General features: G+C 40.5%; 1 protein-coding gene and 2 long non-coding RNA genes across 3 annotated transcripts; 2 read left to right on the plus strand and 1 right to left on the minus strand.

Moving 5' to 3' along the window:
• Positions 1-507: 507 nt before the first annotated feature.
• LOC309706080 (uncharacterized protein) lies at positions 508-2,295 on the plus strand. The gene is made up of 2 exons (XM_082532323.1): positions 508-839; positions 1,729-2,295. Exons 1-2 carry the CDS (start codon positions 580-582, stop codon positions 1,997-1,999), a joined length of 531 nt encoding a protein of 176 aa, XP_082388449.1. The 5' UTR covers positions 508-579; the 3' UTR covers positions 2,000-2,295.
• Positions 2,296-2,338: 43 nt separating this feature from the next.
• On the minus strand, positions 2,339-3,218 carry LOC309706081. The gene is made up of 2 exons (XR_014276667.1): positions 2,740-3,218; positions 2,339-2,603 (listed from the first exon to the last, which is right to left on the minus strand). It is a non-coding gene; the product is annotated as an uncharacterized lncRNA (long non-coding RNA).
• Positions 3,219-22,122: 18,904 nt separating this feature from the next.
• On the plus strand, positions 22,123-23,195 carry LOC309707102. Its single transcript, XR_014276912.1, has 2 exons — positions 22,123-22,428; positions 22,625-23,195. It is a non-coding gene; the product is annotated as an uncharacterized lncRNA (long non-coding RNA).
• Positions 23,196-26,078: the final 2,883 nt, after the last annotated feature.

Here is a 26,078-nt window from a genome sequence, read left to right on the forward strand (position 1 = left end):
GCTGACGAAGCATGAGGCCGGACGGGCTCCTCGGGCCCTCCAGCTGACGAGGCATGAGGTCGGACGGGCTCCTCGGGCCCTCCAGCAGAAACAGGAGACGAAGGCCGGAGCAGTCCCTCGGACCCTCCAGCAGAAACAGGAGACGAAGGCCGGAGCGGTCCCTCGGGTGGCTGCTTAAACTCCAGGGGTCCAGAATCAGCTGAGGACTGGGACCTAGCCTCTGGGGAAGCCCTGGAGCGGCAAACTGTGCCAAAGGCGGCTGAACTACGAAAAGCACCTTGAGGTAAAATTATACTTTCTCCCTGCGTGTGTGAGTGAGTGTGTGAGACCACTATTACGGTGTGTTCACACCGAACGCGATGGACGCGAATAAAACGCCCAAAACGCCCCTAATTTGACGCGTGTACATTCGCGTCTCAACGCGTGTCCAAGAAAAATCCATCGCGCGTCAAAATATGATATTTTGACGCGCGTAAACCGGAAATGTGGGAGGAATGTGGAAGGGAGTTGTGCCAGACCGGTATCTTTGCAAGATGGCAGCTATCGAGCTAGCGCTTGAAGAGAGAGTCTCCCTTCTCTATGTACTGTGGAGAGCAGAGCAGCGGCGTAAAAGACGTCCTCGCCGTACCTGGGTCCATCAGGTCCTCCAGAGGCATGAGCAGTTTGGTGAGTTTCACCACTTGCTCCAGGAGCTGCGCCTGGATGACGGCCGATTCCAGCGCTATCACCGTCGGCCAGTTTGAGGACCTGCTTTCCCTCGTCGGTCCCAGCATCGCCCGCCTAGACACCAACTACAGACGCTCAATCCCACCTGCAGAGCGCCTGTCCGTCTGCCTGAGGTTAGTAAAACTATTTAATACGGTAGTCCTTTATTGATACCTGTGCTAATATGCTAATCCATCCAGTTATACACTGCTAACATGGATGTGCTATGCTAACAGTGAATGCTGTCGGTGTTTACTGAAAGCAAACTGTGGTACAGAGATGACTCTTTATAATATTTCTAGTGATACTCAGAAGGTCTCATCAAGTCCCGATTTAATTCGATTTATGCTGTTATCAGTGTTTGCATGATAGCATGGCTGTGGTGTCACATCAATGTATGCGCTCGGTGTTTGCTGATATCAAACTGTAGCATTAGGACCACTGAGTTAACCTTTGTAGTGATACTCACTCCTTTTTATTTAGACCTGGTTTAATTCTGGGATAGTTGAATATTTGTATATAATCCCTGCAGCTGTCAGACTCTATAGCAGGGGTCACCAGCCTTTATTAAAACAGAGTTAGATAAAACTGTGAACAGTTTGGTTCATCTTTAGTTACATGGTTCTATCTTGATAAGCTGTCTTATCACAGATTAATTTTTCAAAAATATTAATGATTTAAGCAAGGAAAGGGCTACATGTCCACATACAACTCTTTATTTCTATTAATGTCTTACTTCATTCCTACCTGATTGACATGTTTAGGAATTATGAGTGATTGGCTCACTGTAGTTGTGAAAGTTGCTACCAATCAAATTATGATATGTTAAAGTTAAAACAAAACACAACTGTTTTAGATATTATCTAATATACATTTTGTAATTATCCTTATAATTACAAAATGTTTTATGTAAGATTTAAGTTTTGTGATTTATATCTGACATCACAAAAGTATTTTGGAATTTGAATAATGTATTTTGTAACTGCAGTACACATAATACTGATTTTGAACAATTTTGTCCAGGTTCCTTGTCACCGGGGACTCCTTCAGGACCATCGCGTTCAGTTTCAGAGTCGGTGTGTCCACGGTGAGCCAGATCACCCCCCAGGCAGCGACGTCCATCTGGGACTGTCTAGTGGACGACTTCATGGCTGTGCCTTCACCTGGAGACTGGCGGTCCATCACAGAGGGATTCCAGGAGCGCTGGAACTTTCCTCTGTGCTGTGCAGCTCTGGATGGGAAGCACGTCCAGACAAAGGCACCCCATATATCATATAGGAGACACACACATTGATATACACTAAATATTTATTTCATTTCTTTTTTGTGGTGCCCAAATTGATGCACCTGCTTGATTTTGTTTAAACAATTATTGCACACTTTCTGTAAATCCAGTAAACTTCTTTTCACTTCTCAAATATCACTGTGTGTGTCTCCTGTATGATATTTAACTGAAATTTTTTATTGTAACAACCAACGATTTATACAGGAAAATAATGTCTATTAACAAGGTTGCCCAAACTTCTGCATCCCACTGTATCAGTATATTTTGTCATTAGTATAATATGAAATAAATTCTACATGTGTCAAGTCGTGTGCCAACATTTGCTGTGTAGTAGAACTGAGACATTAGTCATTATAAACATTTATTTGAAATAATATTAAAAGTCTCAAACAGAAAAACATTAAACATAAATATATAAAATATAAGAATTTACAGAGAGACAGGAATAAAAAGGACCAGCTGCTCTCCAGAGCAGGAACAAGGCTGAGGAGGAAATGCTCCATTGGAGACTGGTGTGGCCTCTTCAGGGACTCCAGGATGGCCAGCTCCACCGCCGATGGACCGTCCTGGGACCCGTCCCTCATCTGCCTCGGAGCCGTCCTCCTCTGTGGGCCTGTAAAACAGCACAAAACACAAAGAAATGAGAAGGCTGCTACTAGATTTTAATTTCAACATTGAAAAAAAAAAAAAAAAACAATAACAGGATATAATCAGATTGGTTGTAGATATTTAGTAAAAGGGAATCCCACCGACTAAAAAGGTATCAGTGCTTGCTGTACATATCTGTGGGTGCAGCAGCAGGAGCTCAGGGACTGGGGATGCTCTGCTGCAGAATCAGTTGGTTCTATCAATACAGTATTAAATGTTAACAGGTTGGATATAATAATCGTAGAGTAGACAGTGGTCCCTCATTTATTGCAGGGGTTCTCAGAATAACTAGCCCCTGGTCACAGTTCTCACAATTGATTCTCAAAGTGCAAACCTTTGTAGATTGCAAAACATAAAAGTATTATTATGCCGCGGTTTGTCTTCATCTGCCCGCCACTTTCGTGCGCCTTTTTCCCTCACGGTGCAGGTGTCTATTTCCGAATGAGGCTCATAGTTATGGGTGTTTTTGTGCTGTTTTTTCTATTGGACGCGATGGTTATCAAAACCAAACGTGATAAATTTGGCAAGCGCAGGAGATTTGTCAATCAGGCTGCAGAATGCAATGCTGTACTGTGCAATAAAAAATCTGCGGGGCAGCTAACCGAGCTGAGGGAGGCTGCGGGTCAGGTGACACTGGGAGCTGAGCTGCTGGAGACACAGGTGACGCTGGTGTACTGGGGTGAAGGCAACGAGGATGCAGTCCCTCTCTTAAGGGAGGATGGAATGATTTAGTGATAAGGCTTGATGGGAACAGATGCTGATGCTGAGAATACCAGGCAGCGAGGGCTTCCAGGAGGGTAGCTGACTCTACCGTGCCTGGACCGCCCATGCCAAACAGTTCGAAGCAAATCCTGGCTCTCAGAGCTGTTATTAGTTGTTTTAATCTGTTAATGTCCAAAAAACCAGCTGTGCAGAGGGTGGAAGACAAAAAGTTGTCAAAAAAGACCACCTGAAGGAGTCTCTTGGGGGTGTCCTCAGCGTGGATTACTTCCCGGCAGTAATTCCACAACTGCGCGAGATACTGAGACCGTGAGTCCGCAGGATCCATTTGATGGTTGCGTCGTTCTGTCATGGTTGGCTGTGTGGCAGGCAGGCAAGCAGGAGTAGAGATGGCACGATACCACTTTTTTATGTCCGATACCGATACCGATATCATAAATTTGGATATCTGCCGATACCGATATGAATCCGATATAGTGTTTTTTAATCAACAAAACTGTTTTTAAAATATCTTTCTGCATTTTGTATAAGTTCATACTCAAGTTTAAAACAACAACTACACTAAAGCTATTCTGTTATACCTGTATGCAAAAAAAAAATATTTCATAGTTCAGCAATACTGATCAATCTAATAAACTTAAACCTACACCATCCTCCCTATTCTGGTATTTTAAAGAGTACTTAGCATAAATATTAAGCAACCTAACTAATAGGGTTCCAACTCCCAGCAACAACAAAAATAAATAAATAAAAAATAGGGACCCACCCCTCACGCTCCACCTCATGATGCTTAATCGACGTAATCAACCTTAATTTGATGCAGTGTGAAAAAAAATACACAGAAATCAATTCTTTTTCAAGAAATATTAAATAGATTCAACATCTTTCTTCAACAAAATTGCAGACTGCACAGATGGTACCTTCCCAAAGGAAAAAGTACTGTAGCTTACTAGGGTATATTAGACTTAACAGTTACTATATACAATAATGGACTTCTATACATTTTACATCAGATTAAAACTTTGGGTGTAAGATTCAGATAAATATTAAATAATTAAAAGCTCGACATTTTAAATGAGAATAAGAAAGAAAAGTATGTCTTTGTGCCCCCTTTTCCCTGTTAATGCCCTATCGGCCCCCCTGGCTAAACTTTCCTAGATCCGCCCCTGCACAGTTACCAGCCGTCAGCTACGTAGAAAAAGATCCTGGAGTAGAAAGTAATATTAAATACATTCTAACAACAGCTGATCAAGCTTAAACGTGCTGCTGTTGTTTATCCACTGGTTTCCTCTTTCTGGTGCAAAGTGGGCCAAAAGCAAACCAGAGACACGGACTCGCGACAGAAAAGCCGATCAGCTGATCATTAAGCAGTTTCATGATTGAAGTAGCAGCAGGAGAGGCAGTCGGTTAAGCTTAACGCAGGAATGCTTTACAAACATTCAGAGATGGACTTACACACTTGCTTTACTTCTCTCGGGGATAACTTTGTCGGAGATGAAATGCCGGGTTGCTAGCGAAGCTCCACATGCTATCCAGACCACCGACAGGTCCTGCATGCCACAGCCGCTCTATCACGTGATGCATACTGCTCCGGTGCTAACGTTCTGAGGTGAGTTACGGCGTGTTGCAAGTTTTGTGAGGTGCTTTCGTGATATTTAATGGATCGGATTACATTTTTTATTTTTCTCCGATATCCGATCCAGTAATTTAGGTCAGTATCGGACCGATACCGATACGTAATATCGGATCGGTCCATCTCTAAGCAGGAGTGGTGGATCCAAAATGCAGGACTCAGACACAGAAGTTCAACTTAAAGCGCAGCTTTATTGCTGGGAAAACCTCTTACTAAACTAAACTCACCAAAGGACAAACAGAAACGCTGGTGGACAAAACACTGAAGCAGAAATACTGAACTGGAGCTAGAGCTGGAAACAAAACACTGGTAACACAGAGGCAAAACACACACAGCTTGTTGAGGGTACGACGCAACACTGACTCAGAGAAACACAGGGACTAAATACACTGGGAAGTAACGAGGAGAATGAGACACAGGAGGGCACAGCTGGGGGAAATTAGAACTGATGAGACAAGCAAAGCAGGACACATTCACATAAGACACGGACCTACAAAGTAAAACAGGAAGGATCACACAGAGACGCGAACTTGACACAGTGGAGACAGCAACTAAGAAACACAGAGACATAAACCATAAGGCAGAGGACTCTAAGAACCGAGAGACACAGAGGGGAACTCAAACATGCAGACACAGACTTACACAGAACAGAGGGGACATAGAGAAACATGAAGGGCAAGGGATCGAAACTAGAAACCATAGAAACTCACAGAAGAAGGCGCGGTCAATGTATTTTACAGCGCTTGAGGCCGAAATTCTGATGGCAGCATATGCCGATAACATGCAAATTCCGCGGAAAAAAAGTAACACAGCCTCAGCTGCAAAAGAAAGGGAGCATGCATGGCAAAACATAGCCGACAGAGTCAATGCGTGAGTGTTAATTTAAACATTGATCTAGGGATTTCCACCCATTTAACACGTTATTTTATTATATTTTATTTTTTATTTCATACATTTTATTTTGTGATGTGATTTGAGCGCAGGTGCAACCCAACAGGCCCCAAACGTTCCTGGCAGCAAGTAAAAATGAAATATAAAAATATAGTCCAAACAGGTAAGGTGTAATTGTATTATGAGCCATAGTGCTTGGTCTGTTTGTCCGATGTAAATCAATTGCAGTTAGAGGCTACATTAATTTCCCCTCTGTAAGCACTTATTGAAATTATCTGAGCATTACAAGTACGTATTTGCTTACTCTGTATGCTCATATGCGACCCGTTATAGCCAACAGAAAAAAAAGCAGAGGCCCGAAAAACAGGTGGGGGTCCTCCACCACCACCACTCACAGAGGCTGAGCAGTTGGCTTCCACATTTGTGATAATGTTGGCAGCATCACATATGATCTTCACAGTGCAGAGAACACAAATTAGCATCCATTACTATGATGACATAATTTATTAGTTTGAAATGCTACAGGGAACTATGTACCTGTACATTAATGCTGTGGAAAGACTTCCTGTTCACATAGTCTCCTTCATTTACTGAAGGAGCAATGATTGGAATGTGAGTGCCATCTATACAGCCAATCACGCCTGGGAACCGTGAGAATAAATGTAAAATTTACGTAGTAGTTCAAGTATCACCACATCATGAATTAAGTTTCGTTCATCCTGATACCTGCAATTTTGTGGCATCCCTCTTTGATAAATCTTGTGGGTCTATGACCGGGGAACACCACAAACGAGTACAGGAGACGTTTCAGTGCAACTGTAACATTCCTGACTGCCCGACAGACGGTAGCCTTGGAAACATGCTCAGCGTCACCAATATTATACAGAAAGCTCCCGTTTGCAAAAAACCGAAGTGCAATACAAATAATATGTACAGAACTGAGAGAATGTCCGCGATGTGTCACATGAGCAATATTAGGCCTGAGGATGTTATTCAAATAAATTATAGATTGTGCTGAAAAACGGTAACGTTCACACAGGAAATCATCAGGAAATGATAAAATGTCCGAACGCGCTCTAATCACTCTCTCCCGGCGGAGAGCTCTGCGGAGAATTTGGGCTTCACGATCTACTGGCTCTTCAAGGAAGGGGCAGGCCATGTCTGACACTTCCTACAGTCAGGTTTCCGACAAAGAGGCGGAGAAAGTCAGGGTTAGTTGAAGTAAACCTGCTAGGGGGCAGGTTAGCTTCACGGAGTGTGTCGTCATAGTAACTCACTCAGAATTAATCTAAACTCGCTTTGTGAAACCGAAAACCCAGAGTTTTCATTAACTCAGGGTATACTTACTCAGAGTTTGCACTAAACCGGCTTCCTGAAATAGGGCCCAGGTCATAACTTCTTCCTGAAGTTCAGTTCACCTGACACTCGGACCGGCGGCCACCTCGGGTCTCTGCTCCTCCTGCCTCCCTTTTCCCTCATCCACCTGCTGGCCTCCACCACTTGCTAATGTTACTGGCATAATACCTAGTTACCGTGCTCGTTACCACAATAATAACGTAGTTACTGTAATGCGTTACTAAATAATGCATTATTCCCAACACTGCTTGCAAACAGTAGTGGATTAGTTTTGTTATGACTACCAACTGATCTATTCGTGCTGCAAATACATTTGGCTAATTGGACAAACATGGCCTCCGATTAGGCACTGGCTTTCAGCTTGAGTTTGCATTTCTCCCCCTGACATGTCAGCGCCACCCATATGGGAAAAGAAACAGTAAAAACTTATATGATTTACTCATGAAAGTGGCCACTTTCTCATTACTTTCATATATTGTTTTAGTAAGTATCCAAAACATACAAGTTTCATTATATAATTTTTCAAGGGATCTTATATCTGTTTTCACTCTTGTATGCTTTTCATACAAGTTTAACACAAGACAGATACAAACTTGATAAGATTTATATATATCTTTTCCATATGGGCAATGCTGCCCTGCATCACTTCTTGCTGTTTCAGCCGCTCCATGACAGTGTATCTACCTCTGGATGCTCCATGTGGATGAATTAATTTTTGTGTAGCATATTTGTAGGGAGTGATGATCTTGTAGCCTACACGCCAAACTCTAACAGAATTCTGCTCCTATGATAAATTAATCGTTTCAAACTTGAAACATTTGAATTTCTGTAACCGTGTTTGCTTTTCTCAGTTAGCAAGCTCAGGCGAAAATAAAATTAATGTTTGTAGCTGGAATTTAATAGATAACCATGCTTTTGGAAATGGAGTATTGGTAAAGCTTTAAACGTGACACAAAAACATACAACACTGATCCCATTGTATTTACAAAGGTGGTGATGGAGATGCTAATAAAAGTTTTGCATGTGTTCATGTTATCATTCTGTTTGTGGACATGATAGCTGGAAAAGTTTTGACTGAACCCTTGTAGGGATGTAGAGTGTGGTCATGTTAACGATCCATTACATTTTGGCTTACATTCACCAAGGTCTTGAAGGTCAACTTCATGAATAATCTATGGAAAATTGACAAAAAGCCTTATAACTTAAAAACTTTGAGTCCTGCAAGTGTAGTATGTATTATCATGGTGCAGAAAGTACTGCATTCAAATATCATATCACATTTGACCTCTTACCCCATCTTTATCATCTCATCTGTCTTTCCTTAAAGTTGATCCCAAAATATGTTATATGTTTACATCTGCCTAGTTAGTTAGAGATGCAGTGGTCCCACGTTTATCCCGGGAGTTACGTTCTCAAAAGAACCCCTCATAGGTGAAATCAGCAAAGTAGCCAGCTTTATTTTTTACAATTATTATAGATGTTTTAAGGCTGTAAAACCCCTCACTACACTTTATGCACTTTTCTCAGACAGGCATGAACATTTTCACACTTTTCTCTCTCTTTAAACGCTCTCTAAGTTCAAACCTTTGTAGAAAAATAAATATGGAATGAAACCAAAGATCAAACTCTGCTTTCAGGTCCAGAACATGGAAATAGAGCAGCTGCCAGAGAATTCAATATTAATGATTCAATGGTACGGAAGTAGAGGAAGCAAGAAGAATGAGTTGAGTTATCTGACTGTTTTGTTTTGCTTAATGCGCCTGATAATCCAGAAAATATGGTAACTTCTATTGTCCTTTAGCATGTCCATACAGACATACAGTAGAGCACTTCAGAGTCACACTGCTAGCGTTCAAATGTTTATGTAAATTTGAAAAGCTGGATGCATTCTGTACTGTACAGGAGATTGATTGACAATAGTCTACAGCCGATCAGGACGCAGAACACAATGCGCTGTTAAAAAAAAAAATAAAGAAACAAAAAGACAGCTGTGCTAGGCAGTGAGAAAGGTGAACCGCGTTATAGCGAGGGACCACTGTATATCGGTTATTTGTAAGTCAATACTAATTATTCCTACATAATGTTCATGTAATCAAAGTAAACATCTGTCATGGTACCTTTTCAAACTTCTTTAACTACATTTGAAAAAAAAACAAAGAAAACAAAATGAATATCTAGGAAATACAGTGCTATTCCTTTAAAAGTAAACACTGCCTATGGCCCAAGCTGCCTTGACGAAGTTTTGCACACTTGGAGTGCTTCTTCTTCTTCTTTTGTTTTTTTTTAACAGTCACTTTTTGGGCATTTTTATGTCATGTTATGCCATTGTTAGATAGTTGACTAGTGAAGACCAGAGATGGGCAGTAACTCAAAGTAAGGTCAGTACTTCCACGCTTTAAACGCTGCACGCTCATACTCTCTCCCGCATTCGATATATTATCCATTGTTGATCTGCACACAGCTGTTGTCACGAACGTCGCACTCGCTTACGTCATTGTCATGAGACATTCTCGCAAAAAAATCACGGTTTTAGTAACACAGCGTTCCTATGGGAAAGTAACGGTAATGTAATTACCGTTTTTGCAATAGTAATCCCTTACTTTACTTGTTACAGTAACGCGTTACTGCCCCTCTCTGTTTCCAACTGAATTCAACTCAATTTTGCCTCAGTCAGAAATATTATAATTATGGTCATTTATCTTAGTTATCTACTGTCAAGGAACCCTCGAAACCTTGTAAATATTTAATTCCTAATTATTTGACTATTGACTCTTGGCCTGGTCTATTGAACAGCAGAAATTAGGCTTTCTTGTCGGAGGTTATTTTCTTGTGGGAAACTGGTCTTGAAGTACACTGAGGAAGAGCTGTGCAGGAAATGTGATTTTATCGTGGTGGAAGCAAAACTGCCAAAGTAAGAGGGCACAGTTTTGACCATCTTTTGCTGCAGGTTCAGGTTCAATTATTTTTTAATTAATCGTTAAGATTCTTGTCCACCCTGCAACCCCACCATTGTTGCACCTTCATTTTTCAGCATGACAATGATCTCAAAGTATGGCTGTTTCATGATGATTTTTCCCAGTGAATCCTGAAAGACTTAAACAACACAGATTAATCCAGTAACCCTACATTGTCCATCCATCCGATTATTTTATTTTATTTTATTTTTTGGAACGATATAAACAATGAAAGGTGGCGGATTGGCCAGATGCCGGCCGATGTGTAAAAATAACTCAGTTGTTTGGTCGTGGCTATGGCGGAGCTTCCACAGAGGCAACAGGTGGATGAGGGAAGGGGGGGCAGGAGGAGGAGAGACCCGAGGCGGACGCCGGTCCGAGTGTCAGGTGAACTGAACTTCAGGTGAGAAGTTATGATCTGCAGTCTGAGTCAGATATAAACCAAGTTTAGGTGGAGTTTATTTTCGTTGTGCTACTCATACTGCGTACTAGCTAGCTTGATGGAGTTTCGGTACAGCTGGGTGGGTGCTATGATGTTACTGATAGTGAACTTTATGTTATTCATAAGGTTAGTTAGTAGAGTTGCCAACCGTCCCGTAAAAAAGGGCATCGTCCCGCGTTCAGAGAAAATATTACGTGTTTCGTATTGAGCTGAAAAGAAACACAGTTTGTCCTGTACTTCAGCTAGAATGAAAAAAGACACAAAGCTGGAGTTATTCTGTGTCTTTACGCTGTCAGCTGTCACTTCTCCTCTCATTCTCTCCCCTTCCTCTCCTGTTGCTACTTCAATCATGAAACTGATCAATGATCAGCTGATCGGCTTTTCTCTCTCGTTTGTTTATCGCCCACTTTGCGCCAGAAAGAGGAAACCAGTGGAGGTCACGTTAAACAACAGCAGCACGTTTAAGCTTGATCAGCTGTTGTTAGAATTTATTTAATATTAATTTCTAGTATCAGCTGATGTTTGCTGGAGCCACAGCTGTAAAGCTGCTGGTCATGATGTCAGTTTGGTTATCTGGTGAGAGGGAAACATGAAGATGAAACCAGGAGATGTCCTTACTGAATCATCAGAGCTGAACAGGTGATGGAGAAACAGGTTTAGCTTTTAGGTGACATGAATGAGTTGAAGGGAAGTTATGAACTGTTTCTGAGAGACAAATAACACCAGGATCCTTTTTTACGTAGCTGACAGCTGGTAACTGTGCAGGGGCGGGTCTAGCAAAGTTTTCCCAGGGGGCCAGGTAGGGCATTAACAGGGAAAGGGGGACACAAAGAAATACTTTTGTTTCTTATTCTCATTTAAAATATCTAGTTTTTATTAAATAATTATCTGAATCTTACAATCAAAGTTTTTATCTGACGTAAAATGTATAGAAATCACACATATACCAACAAGACAGTGTACATCACTGTCACCACAGTGTTTGTTTTCATTCAAAGGCTTTATGGCTTTAATACCTGTTGGGCTGGTCTCTAGTTAAAATGCCCGGGCCGATTTTTTGGCCCAGTCCAGCCCTGATGCCATCACATCAAATCCAGGTTACAGACCATACTACTCCCTGTCAACATATTCAATATATGATCAGATCTTTCCCCAACAGATACACAGGTAATTTAGCCTACAAGGAGGAATCTAAGAGGGATTTCTTATTTACTGGCTCATTGAAGTGGAAAAAATGTTGACTGTGTGTTTATTCCTCCTTTCAATTTGGGCATATTCTGCATGTTTTCAAATATCTCCACAATAGTCAAAGCATCTATTAGTGGGACTTATCCAACACAGTCACAGCCTGACCTTAAGATATGCATTTACTCAGCACTGACTCACTGCTTTTAGTATTGCAATACTTTGAGGGAAGTGCAAATGAAAACCACGCAGGGTTCAACTGAACCCATTGTTTGGCTCTGTAAGCTTAAAATCAGTGCAGCCTTTGTCTGATTCTAGCTTGTTTGATATCACACTTTCAGCAATGTGTTATAGGATTTAATGTATTACTGAGTAAATATACAGAATCATCATGCCAAAGCCTGAGTGTGAGGATGTAAACTTGGGCAAAAGTCACAGCAAATCACAAACACTAAATATTATAGAAAGATATTGACAATCATTCTGGTCTGTCATTAATTTGTAGTTGGTATAAGCTTTGACATATTTTCTTTGGGTTACGAGAAATTGTCTACTCTCAAAAGTAAAAACAGTACTTTATTCCAAGGTAAATCTGAGCTCACATCAATTGAAATACCTCACTGTGCAGATATACACATTAACATACATGAACATGAAAACAGTATGATAGGTAGCAGTTAAAGCTGGATGTTAAGTTTGTTTGAATTTCAAGGTGGACAATATTTTTCCCTATTTTCACATTCAGAGAGGATATGATGATTAATTTGGTCAGTGCAATTTTTGTTCCAGAAAGAAATAATGACCAAGAGCACGACTGTTGGGTCTAAACTCAGACCCCGCTGTATCCAGGACTTATTCCCATGAAAGAAAAACAAGGCAACGGTGTTCGATCGATTTCTTGCGCAAGGGAGGCCCTTCCATCTGTGACCAGCACGTCGAAATGACCACACTGGTGGCCCTCCTCTCGCTGCCTTTTATTGACAAACTTCAAACAATAGTTTACAAAACACCTCCCCCTGCAACCCCGTTTGGTTACGTGTGTGTGTGTGTGTGTGTGTGTGTGTGTGTGTGTGTGTGTGTGTGTGTGTGTGTGTGACCTCCTGCTGACCAAAGGGTCGTAAACCCAGGAAGCTTACATCAAAAGAAACAGATCTTTCAGATAGGATGTATCTACAATAAAACCTCCCCCAGCACAGAGTGGCTGGAGAGGTGGTCAGGATCAAAGGGATGGCTTTGATCCTACTGCTTAAACTAAGACTATACAAATTTAAGAAACACAATGGCAACATTCAACAATTAGACTTAACATTTCCCTCCTTTTTGTCATTGTATACTTAAATTTCAACTTATGCACCCTTTGTTTGGACAGTGTCAGTATAGATTTCATTCATACACAGTAAACTACATCCTATACATAAGCAAATCAGTATCAACAGTTCAAAAACAGGAATTAATATTTTCAAAAGAAGATGCCACCAAGGACCAGACGGTAACCAAGCTATCCAGCCTTGTGGCGGATCTACTCCTGTCGTGCAATTCATTATGTATTTCTTCAAGTAAACAACTGAATGTCAAAGGTCAAACAAGAAGAATCATCATTCTCAAAAATCATGTCACTACAATCCAACTGTATACAGACATAGGTATTTAAACGCATCAGTTGACTTTATTGTTTGTCCATGTGGCTCTCAGCTAACTTCAAAGCTGCAGCCTAGTCAACACCCTTCTTTATGACTCCTATCAACCCCCCAAATCTTCTCACTGTAGGCATCCTGTGGGGGTTAGAGTCAACTGGTGAATTATCTGCATTTACGACTCTTCTCCTATCCTGTTGTCACCACAGAAAAAGCTTTGTTAAGGAAATTGGATCAAGGTGTTTTGATCTTCTTGGCTCAAAACCTCAAGCGTTCATGATGTAAATGTAGACAAAAGGCTTCTCTGTTTACATCCTTCTTGCAGAAGACAAAAGAATAGGTGATGTTGCCATGTTCCATGGTTAATCTCCAACTTGGGCTAATCCATTGTCCTTCATACACATAGGCAATTGGCCTGTTTCCAGTTCGTTTAACTGTATAATGTCCTGCAGCAAGTCATATTCTTTGAGTCAGACGAGCAGGTCTGTCTTACCAGAACAGTTCACCTTCCCAGCTACTGGTGAATCAACCTTCCATTCAGGTTCAGAGCAGTTGAAAAGTTGGCAGTGTTCCTGGATGTGTTGCTAAAGCAACCAAACAAACTGTCTCGCTCTCAGTGATGCTATAGGGCCACAGTCCAGAAGAATGTGTAGCCAGTGGCATCACAAGCATAACCATTGGTCTCGTTGTTTATGTGAGCGGTTGTGTTCTTAAACTGCCACCAGTAGTTGTTGAAAACCCATGCGGCACTTGGTGTGGTTTGCTCTGTTCCAGTGCGTTCCCTGTCATCCCACTCAGGGTCCACAGGCACAAGAAGATGCACAGCACATTCCCAGCCATTCTGATGAGTACCTGTGGCTCAGTTGGTTTCTTCACCGGATTGAGACGAGGGGCCCTGGAGGCTTTCCCCCCCCTTTGTTCCCGGTCTTCCTGCCACTTACTCCGAGCTGGCCTGGATGTGTGCCACCTTCTTGCAGTGCGCTTGATATATCCAAGTGTTCCTTTCCAGCAATCTTCACTGCTGTGGTCGTCGTCAGCAGCATCCGATATGGACCTTCCCACCATGGACTGGACCAGCACTTCCTCTCCATGGCCTTATCATCATCCAATCTCCAGACTTCAGGCTCTGCTCCTGCGAAGAAACAGAATCATCTGGCAGATCATTTGTTCTCATAACTACTTTACTTTTAAACATTTCAAGCATCTAATATGCTAATATGCTCTCTCTTCTGCTTTTCTATCATCACTACAGAAGACTAGAACTCTAAATGCTCTAACATATGCAATCTCAAAGAGTCAGACCATTCTCTGCTGGAGTAATCCTCATGTACTTATTCTATACAGTCTAACCATGTCCTGCCTGTCTTCCTAAATCTTAACTTTACTGCCTACAAAAGTTTTTTTTTTTTTTAAGTATTTAATAATCCTAGAGTGAGTATAACGACTGCTCATCTCCCTCCTGTTTGAGACATGGTATAGCCAATGGCTCAAAATAGCAGCAGTCTTATACAAATTATTAGGCAGTACTGGTTTATCACACAGATAAAAACATCATCCTGCAAGCTTGCTCCCTCTGTAAGTCACAACTGTTTTCCTGCTGTAGGTGAGTGGGCCTGCATGTCTGCTGATGTTGTACTGATAAAAGGTTAACACCATGTTTAACTACAGCTGCTTCTCTTGTGATCTTATCTGCAAAAACTTTCCCTAATGCAACTGGATCTTTCCCTCACATGTGTGCTGCACATTTACAAACGGCAATTCCACTGGTTAATAACGCTGCCTCCAGCAGATTTTGCAAGAGTTTGGTGTGTTCTGCAGGTTTCCCTGTAGAGGTTGTCACACCTCGTCTCACTCACTGCACTACAAAGAAATGTACAGTAGCAAATGCATACTGCCTACCAGTGTATATTGTCTCTCTACAGCTTTACACGTTTCCGTTAAGGCTAGCATCTCTGCTGCTCAAGCAAATATGAAACATGCTAGTTGTCCTGCATAGATAACTCTCTCTCACTGTCGGCTACAGTAAAACCCGTTCTAGTCTGTCCCTCTGCTGTTGTAAAACTCAAATCATCAACAAACCAAACCTTTCCCTCAACGAGTGGCACATCTATTAAGTCATTCCTCAGCTTACACTTCTTCTCCTCGCGCTCTCTACACTCATGAGAAGTGCCCTCCTCCGTTGGCAAAAAGGGTTGGACAGATTCAGAATTGTGCACCACTTTATGGTAATATGTGTGGTTGTGAGAGTAACAGTAACATGAAAGACAAGTGTCTTGTAGGTGACAGAAATGTAAGTTTAGTCTGCAGTAGTAAACATCTACCTCGTGTGGAACTAACAATGTCAAAAGGTGAAATAAACTATTTCCTGAAACATTGTACAGCTTAAGCTGCTGCACATACTGATCTCACGCATGGAGGTAAAGCACGAGCAACTAGAGCTAATCTTTTAGGATAGTAAGCTACTGGCTTCACTTGTGGAAAAAGTGCTGTTAGTTATTTTACAGTCACCTTGCATTTGTGCTGTTCACTCCTCCTCCTCTGCACTGTCACTTTTTGGAGCTTGGCACGCTCCCTCAGGTTCCATTTTGTGGGCGATCCTCTCAGCCACTCCTTCTCGTCATGGCACCTCACGACATCTACAAATTGAAAAAATGACACTCCTCTCGCCACACGGCTTTCGCCATGTGTCAACTCCCCAATGAGACATGTACAAGAGTGTCGCACTGTCTCCCTAAAACAATCTCCAGGGTTTGTCCCTTGGAGCAGCTTCACTCCAAGCTGTAACCCTGTGTAAAACATTAATCAGCACTTAAATGTTCAGCTTGTTTAACTCCCAGCTCCTGTATCACAGAAGACAAAGTCTTAAATTTAAAACAACTTCACATTTGCAACCAACTATAGATCATAAGAGTAATAAAGTATTCAGCATCACAGAGACAAGTATCATTGCAGGTTTATTCTAAACTCATTAAACTCCTATTTTTCCCCATAATTTGTTCCAAATTATTTAACATCTCAACGTTATTCCACATTGTAATCAGTGAACTTCACTTATAGGCCATCAAAGCCTCATCTGAACATGGATGCACCACTTGCATAGGTTTAATACTTGTAAATAAACAGCTAATCACACAAATCACTGCAACAATAATAGAAAACATTGTTTAATGTTACTTCTGGACCCCACCTCTTGACGCATGGACACTCTCATGCGTCAACTCACCAAACCTGGATCCCTGCCTTAAAAACTGGCTCCACCAGGAGCCTGCATACTCAAGATCTGGAAATAAAATCAAACTTCACACGTATAAACAAGTATATCACAAGGGTAACAAGCATTCAGCATCAGCAAGACAAGTGTCATGTGCAGGTTTTCTCAAATCATTAAATCACTATTATTACCATAATTCGCCTCAAACATGGAGCATCCCATGTGCTCAGTTAACATTAATGTAATCGGTGACTTCTCTTAAGCAAAGCCACTCCACTCATATATTACTATGGGTCCAAAAGTGGCCAGCAAATGAGCCCATAATAAACTATTCCATAAACACCGTAATCTCTTATTTGTTTTACTCATGTCACTTGTCCGCTTCTGCCGAATCCTCCACAGCATTCGCAGAGAAACAAACATTAGCAATACACATTGACTGTGGTCAGACGGAGGTCAGACACAGGTCAACAGGTTCCAGAGGTGCCATAAAAACACCATAAAGTTAGCCAACCCTAGCCGTGGAAAGAATGTCATTCACATATAAACCCAGAAATCCTGTAGTGGGAAAGAACATCAACCAGTTGTCCTGGTATAAATCGCATCATCAATTCACATGAAGAACTGGCATGCTGTAAAAAAAGAAAATGCAAATATTAGCGCTTGTGCAGGCATATGCATACTTTGTCACAGTTATCTCTGTGAGCAACACAAGCCTATGAATAACACACACATGGTAAATTCACAGACAGAGAATTTAAACTAAAAAGGTTAAATTTTCAGTTCACATAGTCATGTGACCCACAGGAGGAATCCTGTGGTCTCCTTCTGCTCCTGCAACAGAGACACACACAGAGATACATCCACACCTTTGTCAGGTGGGGGTTGACTTCACACAATGGTGTTAAGTCAGTCAGTCTTGTCAGCTTTTGTCAGTCAGTCAGTTCCCCATTTATTTTAAAATTCTCACTCATTCACTCAGTGATTCCTTCTTTTGCTAATTGTGGAAATTATCGTCGCATTCGTTTCCACGCTCAGCAAAACAACGTCATTTCAAAAAGAAAAATAATTTAGACTGGATTTCCTCGTTGAATCCTTTTGGACAGGAACTTGTTTCCTGATTGTCCCAAATAAGAGCCCATTTTAATTTTGGAGAAGCTCACTTTGCAACAGTTTTCTCGACGACGCTTCGATTCTAATCGTGCAGATCTGCTCAACAGAGATCATCAAACAAAACTTTCAGTGCACCATGAAAGTAACAAAATAAAAGAAAGAAAATAAAGGAAATCAAAGAAAAGAAAGGCCTTGTTTAAGTCATGACACGTGTTCTTCATGCCAGGGGGATAAATCGTAACAACCCAATTGGCAGGTTCAACTTTAATAATAAAAGACAAATCAATAGCCAGTTTAATCTCAAACATTCATCCAATCAGCCATATACACAACATACAGCTTAACCCTGTTGTCTTAGCACATAATAAGTTTCTTCTCGTGTAACTAAATGTGTGCCATGGTAAAACTTCTTCACACCCCAGAAACTCACAATCAGCTCACTCATTTAAGACCTCTCATCAGCATTCTGTTTTCTCCTCTATGATGCAACCATCTGTCCTCCTATAATATTCAGTCCACTAGTCTATGTATCACTTTCATCTCACTAGTGACTTGGACAAGATGACAAACAGAATCTCATGCTTAAGATGCTGTCTGGTCTTCATGAGTATCATTTATGTGTATATGCATGTAGGGTTAGTATGGTTAATGCATTTTCAGTATGTTTTTGTGTTCATCTCTCATCACACTTCCATTATTCTCATCACTGCTTAAAACAACACACTTCTCTCTCTGTTTTTTTTCTTTAACTGTACTTTTCTCCAAAACAGAAAATAGCATTACAGCTGTTTCAGACTGAGAAACACCAAACACTCTTCGTGCTATCATTCATCCACACAACTATTTTATTTCTTTTTGTCCACTGGGCAGGTGACCTACAGAATCACGTCTGCCCCAGCTGGATACCTTTCACACACACCATGACGTCAGACACTCTCACACTCGCTGAATTGATCAGGAGAAAAACTTTCTTCATCTTCACACTCTGTTACAGAAACACCATATGTTGTTTTTTTTTTTTTTTGTGTTGTGTTGTGTCAGGGATGGATATGTAGTTGTAACGTTGTAGTTGTAAGATTCTAAAAGTAACTAGAAAAATTTGCATTTCCTGCGAAAATGCAGTGTGGATGCTTTAAAGCTGAAGCTGTATGCAAAAACTAGCTGAAAAGTTGCAGAAATTGTAAAAACTTTGCAGAAGCAAAGGAACTTTGCTAAAATGGAATAACTTAGCAGAACTGCAACATCTTAGAGGAAACATAATACTTGGCAGAAATACAATAGCATAGCAGAACTTAGCAGAAATATTGTAACTTACCAGAAACATGATAACTTCTCAAAAATACAAGAATTTAGGAAAAATAGTATAAGATAACAGAAAGAATATATTTAGCCAAAAATACTTAAACATTACGGAAACACTATGATTTAGAAAAATAGTACAACATAGCAGAAATACTGTGATTTACCAGAGACACTGTGATGAACTATGAATATTGTCATTTTAAATTAATACTATGGTTTAGCACAAATACTATCATTTGACAGAAATACTATCATTTGGCAGAAATACTATCATTTGGCAGAAATACTGTGTTTCAGCACAAATACTCTGGTTTAGCACAAAGGAGATTAAGGAGATATGACAATTCGAAAAATCCTCTCATTACAGAAATCAAGCGGTGATTTTGAACAAACTCTCCATTGACTTTCTATGGAGAGTTTTCCGACTTTCTGTTGGTCTGAGGAGATTTGCCAAAATTCTATAAATTCCACAACAATGATAGTGACATTTTCAGAAAGCCAGCAAAAATACCTACGTTTTGATGTATAATTTGTGGAAGTTGAGTGAAATTTGAGCAAGTAGCAAGAAGTTGTTCGGACATGAAGAGAAGACTGCGAAACCTTCAGTGGCAACAATAACAACGCATGTATTTTGTGAGAAATCACAATTTTGCAACTCAAAACTTTAAGAAGCATAAAAGTAAAACGGTAAAAGATTTGAAAAAGCTGATTTATACCTGAATAGCCCAATAATTTGAGAACATTTTAAAGTTTGAATGGTTGTTCTACGTGAAAATATGAGGAAGTAGTTAAGTTTCAAAAACAAGCTAATTTTAGCAGAATTGCAAAGTTTCCCATTCATTTCAAATTAAAGGAAAAAAGCTTAATATTTTAAAAAGTATAATAGTGAAAAATACCAAAAGACATAGCCGTTATTAGCAGAAATAGCAGAATAGTTTAAAATTTGAACGGTGAAAATCGGCTGAAAATTGTGGAAGTAGATCCACGGCGAAAAGTGTACGGAAACACCAAGAAGGAACTCAATAAATGCTTAAAGCATCCACACAATTAGTTACTTGAAAAGTAACTATTGTGTGAAGTGTTTAACCCTCTGGGGTCCAGGGTATAATTGGCCATTTTTCACTACTTTTGATGTTTCCTCTACATTTAACCTTTAAAATCGATTTACTTTGCCTTGTTTGGTATCATCCTTTTCAGCACAACCTCACGTGCCTGAATTTGCAGTTATGTTTTCATTTTGACATACTGTATTAACACAATTCATCTAAAATCAGACAAAAAACATAAAATCCAAGTAGAAAAAGTTATTTCTGTAACAACCACAAACATGTTTATTGAATCATATTTCATATTTCATAACTTTCATAACTTTAAATGCAGTTAAATGCAATTGTCAATTTTAAAATCCAATGCACAAGTTTTGCAAACAACAAAGTTATTTACAGCCATTTACCTTTTTTAGAAATAACCATTTCAAACTATTTACAGAACAATCAGCTGTTCTGCATTCAGTAAGATGCCACACAAATTATTTGTGCCACTCCAAAAAAATAATTTCTGTCCACTATAAAGGAAACATCACAGCCTGATACCTGCAGGTCTGACAGCAGCAGGTGTATCACTCCTGTTTCTACCTGGAGACAGCAGTAGCCTCATTGTTCTGACACACAACACAAAACTATCCACAACACTACACACTAACAACACAAGACAACACATTAACTACACACTCCAAACACGCTAAACGTCACAAATCTCTCACATCTCAAAACTCGCTCTCTCTCTTTTTCTGCTGTCTTTCTTTCTCTGTCTCTCTCGAGGTCACGCCTAAAACTGCCACCTCTTCCTAAACAACCAAATGTCATGTTGGCTTATCATTTTTGATTGGTCGACATGGTGCATTTTTCCACCAACATGAAAGGGCTGTTTTTTGTTTGGTCATAAGCAGAGAGTGCTTGCTAGCGCTGTCATTAGACAGTAAACGTGACGAAAAACTGGTATATATCACATTGTTGCTTTGTCATCTTAAAGTGGTCATGTGATTGGCTTACCACGCTGTAAGAATGCCATGGGGTGTACTTGTTTTCTTATTCTAAAAAATCAGTCAGACAACTACAGCTCATTCAGAACTCTGCTGCTCGAGTCCTCACTAAGACCAAAAAAGTGGACCACATCAGTCCAGCTCTGAGGTCCTTACACTGGCTGCCTGTCCGTCAGAGGATAGACTTTAAAGTTCTGATGCTGGCCTATAAAGCTCTGAATGGTTTAGGACCAAAATACATCAGTGACCTCCTGACCCAGTATGAACCTGCCAGATCCCTCAGGTCATCTGGATCCGGTCTTTTATCAGTTCCCAGAGTCAGAACCAGACACGGAGAAGCTGCATTCAGCTTTTATGCTCCTTATATCTGGAACAAACTCCCAGAAAGCCTCAGATCAGCTGAAACACTCAGTTTATTTAAATCCAGGTTGAAGACTCACCTGTTCTCAGCTGCATTTGAATAAAGCACCAAATCCACACTTTAAGCTTAAATTTCAAAACTTACATTTAACTACTGATTTTATCTACTGTTCTGATTTTATCTGTTTTGATTTTATATACTGTTTTGTTTGTTTGTTTGTTTGTTTGTTAATTAGTTAGTTAGTTTATTTGCTTGTTTTAATCAATTTTAAATCATGCTTTTTATTTGTTCTTGTTTCTAATGTCTCTGTAAAGCACTTTGAATCACCTTGTTGTTGAATTGTGCTATACAAATAAACTTGCCTTGCCTTGCCTTATTACTAAGCAGTTAACCTTGTGTTGTAACTCTAAGCAATGCTATGCTTCAGCACATGAAAAAATTAAATCATGCAACAGTAATTTGTATTAACCAGCCTATCAGATTTAATTACTCATCAACCAAATGTGCTGGAGCACTATTCCAGATCATTCCAGCCCTCTCTAACCCTTGGCTATGAGGTATGGATTTTATTAACAAAACTAAGTTAAGTTACTCTTTGTTTCTCATTTTTGAAACTTATTTTTGCCATATTTAACCCTTTTTCCAAGCTGAACCTTCTGCACTATAAAATTTTATAGAATAACTGATAGGTTTGTAGCTTGTACCTATCCGCTGGAACGTTGAAGACAATATAATTACACTGCAAAGCAAGACACAAGCAGGCTGGTTTACTCATGCATGAGGGAAATCTGGCTGGAGCCAAGTGTCGTCCCACCACCTAGCCTCCATCAGACTCTCAGCCAGGCTCCCCATAGCACTCCTTTTATTGTGGTTACATGAATATGCATATGGTCATTAACATATGGCATCTTACATAGGTATACATGTGAACAAAGAATACTGTGTGTGTGTGTGTGTGTGTGTGTGTGTGTGTGTGTGTGTGTGTGTGTGTGTGAGGTCCAGATGTGACCCTGTGAAGACTCCCCAAAGCTGGTGCCAGGAGTCTAGCGGTCCATCTGAACAAAAGGCTCTTATACTTAAACAGATATACGTGTGTTTGCTATACCATATATCAGCAAGAGAAGATACGGCCTTTCCTAGGAGGTGTGTAATCTATGCCGGAACACTCTGTAGAGGGAGTGAACGCACTCCCCCTTCATGCTACACAGAGCTGTTACTTTAGGATGAAACATCCTTTCAATCCACCAATGATTATATACACTTCTAAGCATATATGAGTAAATATTTCTAAGCATAAATGACAATCAACAATACAAATCTAACATTTCCCCCCTTTTTGACCTTTATGCTTGAAAAGTTCCCAGTTATGAATACCTCATGTCTGACAGTTTCAATGCAAACATTGTTATACTCAGCATATGTCAAATCACCCTAAATTACTGAAAAAATACACAGTTTAACAAATGTATTAGCAGTTATCTCATTCCTCATTGATCTCATCTCATGGCAAACTGCATCCTACAAGCAAACAAAGAAATTGTTAATTTAATAGTGAAAATAAGAAAGTAACATTTTCAAAAACATCTCAGCTTGGTGATGCTTCCTGCGGGTGTGCAAATCACATGTCTCTCTGCAGGGTGGTTTGAGCTCTGCAGGGCGTCATGAATGTCTCTTCCAGATGTTTCCATCATTGTCCATAGGACCAGAGTCCAAATGTATGTAGAATAAACATTCAAACATACCAGTTGGTTTTGTTGTTTGTCAACATGGGTCTCAGCTATTTCCAGAGCTGCAGACCTCTCAGCACTCTAGTTTTATGGCCTCCCATTACCTCACTTCAGGCCTTCGTCCTGTGAGGGGGATATTTATGACTCCTTCATTGTCCACGCTCTGCAGAGAAACACCTCTGTGAAAACGGTGCAGGGTTCAGTTGTCTTACTGCTGTTATGATCCCAGCAGCCTTCAGAGTGTCATCGTATGTACAGTATAGTGGCACCGCATTAGGTGATGTTCATAGGAAACTGCTGTCATCACCACCATAGCTTCTGGTTCCTGTGCTTTCACAGAATCATGATGTCATCCTCGATCTCCTTCTGCGCTGTCGATGGAGCTTGGCATGCTCCTCATCCCTCGAGTTTTCATGTTCCAACGCTGCTGAAGGTTTAAGGCAGAGCACGTCGTACACCTTAGCTGTCTTCCTCAGCGTCAATATTGAATCTTTCATTTTATTTAAAATCTCCTGGAAGCTCAGTAGCACAGCTCTCTGTGTCATGTCTGCTGTGCTGAAGATGATCTCTGATCCTCCTGAAGCCTCTCTCCTGGCCTCAGCTCCCATCTTGTGGACGATCCTCTCAGGCACTCCTTTTCGTCACGCATAGTCCTGATTTTGGGCCTGCTGGATCTGTCTCAAAACACTCAGCTTCTCCGCCTTCCTCCTGGTTCAGCTGATTCAGCTGTCACGCCTCGCACTTGGTTGCCTTAGAGTTGATCAGAGGCTGGAGGTTGAAGTGCGAGCTTACCCTACGGGGGCTCAATCAGCACTCCCCCCTCACCACTGAAACAACCAAGTGTGAGATTTCTCTATTGTGCTGTCTTGGGGGTGCTGGGGTTTCCTGGGACCTCGACCTCTTTGCAGTGGCTCCAAGGTCTGATCTCATGATGGGCCCCAACCAGCTTGAACTTTGACCTCAACCACTGCCTGGGCTATGCCTGGAATGTTTCTTGCTTCTCACTGCTGCACCTGTATTTCAGAAAAACTTCTATTTGGAGAGCATGTCAACAATCATCAAACCACATTCTTTAGTTCAGTGAACTTCACTTATAGGCCATCAAAGCCTCATCTGAACATGGATGCACCACTTGCATAGGTTTAATACTTGTAAATAAACGGCTAATCACACAAATCACTGCAACAATAATAGTAAACATTGTTTAATGTTAATTCTGGACCCCACCTCTTGACGCATGGACACTCTCATGCGTCAACTCACCAAACCTGGATCCCTGTCTTAAAAACTGGCTCCACCAGGAGCCTGCATACACAAGATCTGGAAATAAAATCAAACTTCACACGTATAAACAATTATATCAAAAGAGTAATAAGCATTCAGCACGGGCAAGACAAGTGTCATGTGCAGGTTTTCTCAAATCATTAAATCACTATTGTTACCATAATTCGCCTCAAACATGGATCATCCCATGTGCTCAGTTAACATTAATGTAATCGGTGACTTCTCTTAAGCAAAGTCACTCCACTCACATATTATTATTATGGGCTCAAAGTGGCCAGCAAAGAGCCCATAATAAACTATTCCATAAATACCGTAATCTCTTATTTGTTTTACTCATGTCACTTGTCCGTTTCAGCTGAATCTTCCACAGCATTCTCAAAGAAACAAACATTAGCAATACACATTGACTGTGGTCAGATGGAGGTCAGACACAGGTCAACAGGTTCCAGAGGTGCCATAAAAACACCATAAAATCAACCATCAAAGTAACGTCACATTTTCCCAAAACACAGTGTAACAGCATCACCACTCATAACCTGTAAACACAGTTTTCCTCACACATAAACCCAAAAATCCTGTAGTAGGAAAAACATCAACCAGGTGTCCTGGTATAAATCATGTGAGCAAACCACATGAAGAACTGTAATGCTCGCTGAATCCTTTTTTTTTAGGCTGGGACATAATTGTCCCAAATAAGTGGCTTTCTCGATCGGTCGTATAGCACTTTCAATTCCCGACGTGCAGATCTGCTTAAAGAAAAGAAATAAACAAACAAAATCAGTGCCTGTTCAAAAGATAAAAAATGAAAAATAACAAATTATCAAACCAAACTTTCAGTGCACTGTGAAAGTATCAAAATAAAAAGGCCTTGTTAAGTCATGACACAAGCTCCTCATCAACTTCACAACAGGAGAAGAATCATCAGCTAGATTCACTCCAAACCAACCATCAGCTGCACAACACACAACAGTCTAATGTCTTATTAACTTATGAGTTTAATCACCAGGTCTGTGCTCTTCACTCATTTAGGCCACAGATCTATTTTATTCAATTTTCCTTTTTCCCTTCATCATAAAACATGTGACATGCTGTCATGCACTTCACAAAAGACGTTTGTTCTGACGTATTCAGAGTTGTATATCTAGATACAGAATTCACTCGCACATCAAAGCAGGGAACTCAGTGTTTTAGAGTTTCCACTCAAACACATCTCATCCACTCGTGCTAGAATTCAGTCACCTTTCATTAATCTAAAACCGATCAACTAATTTGCATATCAGCCATAACCCACTAAGTTGACAGGACAACAGGAAAGCATGTTCAAAATAGTATCACAAAAGACAATTTCCCTCATACAGTAAATTACTTGCTGCATCAATCAAGCAGGAAGCTTCTCCCAATTTACCATTTTAACACTAAATTTATTGCCTGATCACTGATTCATCAAACCAGGATTTTTTTTTTTTTTCCCACAAAGGTTAAATTGTTGTCCTGCAACTTGGAGAGTCAATTTTTTTTAGGATAAATTCAGTATTTGATAACAAGTGTCTGCTAAATTGACACTATTTTAACACTGATGAAAGATA

Source organism: Aulonocara stuartgranti, assembly GCF_965226115.1.
Source record: "Aulonocara stuartgranti genome assembly, chromosome: 5".
Taxonomy (NCBI): Eukaryota; Metazoa; Chordata; class Actinopteri; order Cichliformes; family Cichlidae; genus Aulonocara; species Aulonocara stuartgranti.